The 7,500-nt window shown below is 44.0% G+C and overlaps 1 protein-coding gene across 1 annotated transcript in view; it reads right to left on the reverse strand.

The window, feature by feature from the left end:
• The window catches only part of LOC132990270 (plexin A3), a 30,828-nt gene that overhangs the window by 13,607 nt on the left and 9,721 nt on the right, over positions 1-7,500 (reverse strand). Inside the window, exons 2-11 of the mRNA XM_061058427.1 lie at positions 5,788-5,884; positions 4,922-5,112; positions 4,623-4,771; positions 4,199-4,319; positions 3,167-3,303; positions 2,914-3,084; positions 2,638-2,731; positions 2,353-2,472; positions 1,669-1,788; positions 1-81 (exon numbers count right to left, since the gene is read on the reverse strand). The exon at positions 1-81 is cut by the window's left edge and continues 63 nt beyond it. Of these exons, the coding sequence (XP_060914410.1) occupies positions 1-81; positions 1,669-1,788; positions 2,353-2,472; positions 2,638-2,731; positions 2,914-3,084; positions 3,167-3,303; positions 4,199-4,319; positions 4,623-4,771; positions 4,922-5,112; positions 5,788-5,884 (1,281 nt within the window). The remainder of the gene's footprint in view (positions 82-1,668; positions 1,789-2,352; positions 2,473-2,637; positions 2,732-2,913; positions 3,085-3,166; positions 3,304-4,198; positions 4,320-4,622; positions 4,772-4,921; positions 5,113-5,787; positions 5,885-7,500) is intronic.

The following is a 7,500-nucleotide window of genomic DNA, read 5'->3' on the forward strand; positions in this document are numbered from 1 at the left end:
GAGCAGACACGGAGTCTCCCCGATCAGGACGGTGTAGTTGAGACGATTGCTCCCCGGAGCCGGAGGGATCAGGTTCTTACCCTGAGAACACAAACAGAACGTCAGAACCACAGAGAAGTAAAAGTATGAGCGGCGAGATAGACGGAAAGGACGAGAAGTATCTCATCATATAATAAATATTTTTTATTTTGAAGGTTGTGGACTAACTGCGTGCTTTTATTTTGAAGGCGGAAAAACTAAAGTGTTCTGCTTTTATTTTGAAGGTGAACACAGTGAAGTGTGGTGCTTTTATTTTGAAGGTGGACAAACTGAAGTGTGGTGCTTTTAAAAGTGGACAACCTGAAGTGTGGTGCTTTTATTTTGAAGGTGAACACAGTGAAGTGTGGTGCTTTTATTTTGAAGGTGGACAAACTGAAGTGTGGTGCTTTTATTTTGAAGGAAGACAAACTGAAGTGTTGTGCTTTTATTTTGAAGGTGAACACAGTGAAGTGTGGTGCTTTTATTTTGAAGGTGGACAAACTGAAGTGTGGTGCTTTTAAAAGTGGACAAACTGAAGTGTTGTGCTTTTATTTTGAAGGTGAACACAGTGAAGAGTGGTGCTTTCATTTTGAAGAGGGACAAACTGAAGTGTGGTGCTTTTATTTTGAAGGTGGATGAACTGAAACATATTGCTTTGATTTTGAAGGTTGTCAAACTGAAGTGTGGTGCTTTGATTTTGAAGGTGGACAAACTGAAGTGTGGTGCTTTGATTTTGAAGGTGGACAAACTGAAGTGTGGTGCTTTGATTTTGAAGGTGGACAAACTGAAGTGTGGTGCTTTCATTTTGAAGGTGGACAAATTGAAGTGTGGTGCTTTTATTTTGAAGGTGGACAAACTGAAGTGTGGTGCTTTTATTTTGAAGGTGGACAAACTGAAGTGTGGTGCTTTCATTTTGAAGGTGGACAAATTGAAGTGTGGTGCTTTTATTTTGAAGGTGGACAAATTGAAGTGTGGTGCTTTTATTTTGAAGGTGGACAAACTGAAGTGTAGTGCTTTCATTTTGAAGGTGGACAAATTGAAGTGTGGTGCTTTGATTTTGAAGGTGGACAAATTGAAGTGTGGTGCTTTTATTTTGAAGGTGGACAAACTGAAGTGTGGTGCTTTCATTTTGAAGGTGGACAAATTGAAGTGTGGTGCTTTTATTTTGAAGGTGGACAAACTGAAGTGTGGTGCTTTCATTTTGAAGGTGGACAAATTGAAGTGTGGTGCTTTTATTTTGAAGGTGGACAAACTGAAGTGTGGTGCTTTTATTTTGAAGGTGGACAAACTGAAGTGTGGTGCTTTTATTTTGAAGGTGGACAAACTGAAGTGTGGTGCTTTGATTTTGAAGGTGGACAAGCTGAAATGTGATGCTTTTATTTTGTAGGTAAATAAACTGAATTGTGGTGCTTTTATTTTGTAGGTGAATAAACTGAATTGTGGTGCTTTTATTTTGAAGGTTGACAAACAGAAGCACCACAGACGTTACCTGCCTCCAGATCAGCCAACAGAAATATTCAACCACAATACGTCGAGATTTGGACCCTGAATCATCCACAACACAACTTGATCCCCATAACCCGAGGGTCTCCAGCTGGTCTGGGGGTTTACTCACTCTTTAAATGTGTAATCACAGTTTTTGGTTCTCACCTTGAGGATGATGGGTGACCCCGGTTTGACCTCCAGGATCCCAGAGTTGCCCAGGGGGTCAAAGGTTGGGTTGGGGTAGTGGATGAAGGGGGTGGAATTCAGGACGAGCAGAGCGGAGACCTGAACAGAAACCCGACACCACGATGAGAACACAGTCGGTAAGAAGTGATAAAAAAAAAACATCCTGCAGGGGGCGCTGGAGTCCCATCGATGGCGGTCTCCATGCTGGAAATGCTGTCTCAGTCTAACTTTCAGTCAACCTAACGACAGGCTGAGAGCTGGAGCTGAGGCGGGTTTTAAACCTCCTGACAAACCGTTACACCGCGCCCACCTGTCAATCAGGTCAGCTACACGCCTTATTGTGAATAACTCTTATCCTTCATCAAATCAAAACTGATGAGTCATCAAAACATTCACCCCCCGTACAGTGTGTGTCCATCGAGACATGAGCTAATCACACCTATTTGGTTTTTTGAACCAGGCTGTAAACATGTTAATCTCTGCTGTAAAAACAGGCTTTTTAGAATGGGTGTGTATGTGACTTCCTGTGCTTCTGCAGCTAGCCTCTAGTGGACACTCCAGGAACTGCAGGATGTTACACTTCCGCCTTGACTTCATGTTTTAACACCGGAGGTTACTGCTTAACTTCTACTTGCTGTGTGTGTGTGTGTGTGTGTGCCTTACCTGGTCGAAGATGAAGCCGAACTCGTCGGGTCGCAGCGCCCCCTCTGGTGGGTTGGGTTTAGTGTAGATCAAACCGGGAGCCAAACAGGTCATGGTGCTGTCGTTCATCACGGTGCAGAACTACACAGACAAAAAAAGATGTTTAAGTTGAGTGAGCATGGACTCTAGAGAGGAGGGGGGGGGGAGACAGCTCTCTAATGTTTAGAATTTAGACTGCAGTACCCATTTTAAACACTAGGGGTCAGAGTTACATACTGCTCCTTTAAGTTTTTAGATTTTCCTCACGTTGTTTGTCTCGACTCCTCCGTACTTCGCTCTCACTTTGGGCTCCTGGATGGTCAACAGGTTCGTCCCTGTTACTGTTATCACCGTGCTGCCGCTGTACACACACACACACACACACACACACACACACACACACACACACACACACACACACACACACACACACACACACACACACACACACACACACACACACACACACACACACACACAGGTTACAGATTGACCCTCTGATTGGTCGTTGGATTGAACATCTTGTATATCTGTAATGTTTACTTGAGGATGGTCCAGTTTGGCTCGATGCTGCTGATGGTCGGGTCCTCCGTGTAGACGTATTTGGTCTCTGAGCTCGTCACCTCCGCCCTGTCAATCATCAGGCGGATGGGGGCGGGGCCAGAGCCCGACAGGGAGGCGGGGGTAATGCAGATTATTTCCCGGTTGGTCCGTCTGAAAAATAAAAGATAAATGTGAGGTTTATCATGAAATATAAAGTGTCATTATTATTATCTTAAGAAGATCGTTTACTGACTTGACAAACAGACACTCCTCCTTGTCGATGTAGACTATGACGGTGCTGCCGGCGTCCAGGTGTCGACCCGTCACCGTCAGTCGAGTTCCCCCAGAAACAGGTCCCCTCTCTGGACGGACTCGGCTGAAACTTGGGCTCTGATGGACCAACAGGAAACAGGTCAATACAGGACACTCCGATAGGAAACAACTGAATCACGCTCGCTGTTAGGACACGCTGTTAGTAGACTGTACAGAACTTCAAAATAAAAGCCCAAAAATTAATTTTAAACATGCAATTAAAAATGCGATTAATTGAGATTAACTATTTGAAAGTCCTACTAAAAATATTTACATTGTGTTTGTCATCTCTACAACAAAGAGGAAACTCTTTGTTCTTCCTTTTTCATGAAGTTTCTTCTCGTTCAGGTTTATCTGAGCGGACTTCCCTTCATGTCCAGTTCATGCAGTGAACACTTTCATCACTTCCTCTCGTCTGTATCCCTGATGTGAATCATTGAAGTCAAAAAGACGTTTGACTTTTATCTGCTCATCTGCTGAACTTCCTGATAGTGAACTTCCCTGAGGGTATCAATGAAGTGCATCTTATCTTTTTAGAGATTTATCCTGAATATTTGAACTTTTATTCTGAAACTTTTTGATAATATTCAAACTTTAAGATAAGAAGAAAAACTAAATATGAAGTCATCACGATGTCAGGGCTTCATTCAGTGTTTTTTAAAATGTGAACTCAATCAACTCTGTTTTATTGTGAAGGATTGTTTATGTTCCTGTCTTCCTTTAGCCCTGAGTAAACTCGCTTTTAACGAGTAAGAGAACACATGACATCAGCTTTGAGTATCCTGTGGCGGTTTGGAGCGTTGGCTGTTCACGTCCTCAGAAGTTACCGCTACAGGACCGCGACCATGAGATGCAATATCCATATGACCACTAGGGGCAGTGTAGAGGTTTTACTGTCTGATTTATGAGGTGTGCCCTCTAGAGGACTCCTTCAGTAACACACACACACACACACACACACACACACACTCACCACGAAGGAGTACGTCTGCGTGGAGAGGGTTCGATACTCGGCGCTGCAGACGCCGATGCAGAGCTCAACCGGACCGCCTGGAGAGTGAGGGAGGAGAGCCTCGGCCATGTCACACACGATCCTACACACACACACACACACACACACACACACACACACACACACACACACACACACACACACACACACACACACACACACACACACACACACAACCTTTTATTAGTTTCTTTAATCATGGGACAGGTGTGTAGGGGAGGGAGGAGTCAGACTAAAATTGCAGGTAAACTTCTGCTCACTGTCCAAATTGCACAAAAACATTGGCAACGTTTTTCTGCAGGCATGAATATCAATCGACTTAAAGAATCACATGGAAGGTTTGAACTCTGCCATCATGACATCACACACGCTGACACACACTGACCTCTCGGCGCTGATGTACTGCGAGGGCACCGGGTTGCAGCGGACGCCGGCCACCTGCACGTGAGCGATCTCCTTCACCTGTAGCCCCAGGTTCTCGCCCTCGATCGTCACCCGCGTCCCCCCTTCCCGAGGCCCCGTCAGAGGGTCGATCTGTGGAAGAGGGGGCGGATATAATGTCCATGATCTTTATGGTCGTTTATCTAAGTTCTCAAACTGTTAATAGAAAATATATTCTTTGACTTCATCAGCCTCCACTCCTCTGTGATTATGTGAGTAAAGGTTGCAGGTTCGATTCCCTACCCTGGTGATGCGCGGGTGGCTGCAGCGCAGGTTGTGTCGGCCGTGATGCATCCAGTTCTGCTCGGGCGTCGGGCAGTGTTGCCGCAGGAGACACTTCCTGGTCTCTGCGCACCATCCGCACTCGAACGCCGCGGGAGCTTTGAGACACTGACCGCAGCTGGAGCGCTGAGCCTCACACTTATAGAGCAACGCTGCAAACACACACAGAAGGAGAGACAGGTGAAGAGAAAAGTTACAGCTTCTGATTCATCTCATGTATCTCCAGAAATAAAGATCTGAATGTCCCCGCGTGTGGAGAGGAAGTTCAAAGACAGTTGTCAGCTTCTTTAAACTCTTTATATGTGATGTTTTGATCCAGCAGATGTCGCCCTTGAGCACCAGCATGAAACCAAAACAACTGGCGCTGCATTGTTGTGTTAGCATGCTAATGCTAGTGATCTTTATTCTGCTCGTATCTTCACACTGCATGTAAATTTACCTGAAATGAGCGTGATCTAGAAACACAGTTAAGCAGTGAGTACAGTATGTTATTCTTCTTTTCTCTAGTCCCTCAATTAAACAACTTTTATACACGAGGGGAGGAGTCAGCCGGCCGTCCGGGCGATGTAAACAAAGTGAAGATAGGACTCTGAAAACTCTGAAAACATCACAGACAGTGGGACTCGGGTGTTACACCCATTGTAGACAGTCATGACTCACAGAGTTATTTTCAGAGGAGATACTTGATTTATATATTTAAGTGTGAAACATCACATAGAAAGACTTTAAAGTTATGAGAGATCAGAGTTGTGCTCGTTCGACCTCGGTAGGGGGTATCTGAGGGCGCACTCACACCAGGCCCAGAGTTTGTGTCGACAGTTTTTTACCTTTCATAGTTAAAGGCTTGTCGATGAAGAAATCTCCATCCCAGACGATGGAGAAATCCACGGGGAGGTCGCCGGCCTCGTCTCCTTCATACCAGTACTAAAGAGAGAGAGAGAGAGAGAGAGAGAGAGAGAGAGGGTTATTATGATGGTCTGACACTTCTTAATTGGGAAACCTAAAATTTAATTATGTGTTAATTATAATCAGACAGGGGTAAGACATTTTAATTAAAGGAGAAGAAAGAGGAGAGAGGTGAGATTAAAACTGATTTAAATAAACATACAGAGGATTACGTTCACACACAGTCCATGTTTGTGCTGCTAAAAGTTCATTAATGAAGAAGACAGAACAATTCTTACTCCTTAAAAGGACGATATTAGCTTCCAAAGGAAAGATGCATTAGCTAACGTAGCTAAAGCTAATGATAGTACAGCTTGTTCTGCACATGAGAATGTCACAGGGGCGTGCAAATATTACGTCTTTACAGCTAATGATGGGGCAGCTAAAACCACAAAACCTGATATTTTCACATCTGTTGCTAACGCTAATGTTAGCTTTTGTAGTTTTTATTAAACTGTAAGCCGTTAGCGGGGGCTAAAATTGATGCTAATGGTTTTGTATCAACATTAAATAAATTCTTGATTGAAGCATATCGTTGTTTCTAAATATACTATTCATATAACTTTTAGTAATATGAAGAAAACATACAATAAAAAAAATATTATGCAGCCATTACAGGCCACACCCGCTAATAACAGACCACGCCCATCAATAGTCACTTTAAGCCTTAATATAATGTAAACAGGTGAGTTGTATGAACATTCAGCCCGAACAGTTGAAGAAAGAAATGAGCTCTAGAGACACAAACTGTTTTTGTACAAGGATGTAAACATGTTTATTTTAACATAGAGCTCTATGGGGACTGACTCACTGCAGGAGACAGACTCTAGTGGACACTGGAGGAACTGCAGCTGTAAAGTTAGACATTTTAACATAGAGCTCTATGAGGACTGACTCACTGCAGGAGACAGACTCTAGTGGACACTGGAGGAACTGCAGCTGTAAAGTTAGACATTTTAACATAGAGCTCTATGGGGACTGACTCACTTCAGGAGACAAACTCTAGTGGACACTGGAGGAACTGCAGCTGTAAAGTTGGACATTTTAACATGGAGCTCTATGAGGACTGACTCACTGCAGGAGACAGACTCTAGTGGACACTGGAGGAACTGCAGCTGTAAAGTTGGACATTTTAACATAGAGCTCTATTGGGACTGACTCACTGCAGGAGACAGACTCTAGTGGACACTGGAGGAACTGCAGCTGTAAAGTTGGACACTTTAACATAAAGCTCTATGAGGACTGACTCCATGCAGGAGACAGACTCTAGTGGACACTGGAGGAACTGCAGCTGTAAAGTTAGACATTTTAACATAGAGCTCTATGAGGACTGACTCACTGCAGGAGACAGACTCTAGTGGACACTGGAGGAACTGCAGCTGTAAAGTTAGACATTTTAACATAGAGCTCTATGGGGACTGACTCACTGCAGGAGACAGTCTCTAGTGGACACTGGAGGAACTGCAGCTGTAAAGTTGGACACTTTAACATAGAGCTCTATGAGAACTGACTCACTGCAGGAGACAGACTCTAGTGGACACTGGAGGAACTGCAGCTGTAAAGTTAGACATTTTAACATAGAGCTCTATGGGGAC

Source organism: Labrus mixtus, chromosome 15 (assembly GCF_963584025.1).
Source record: "Labrus mixtus chromosome 15, fLabMix1.1, whole genome shotgun sequence".
NCBI lineage: Eukaryota > Metazoa > Chordata > Actinopteri > Labriformes > Labridae > Labrus > Labrus mixtus.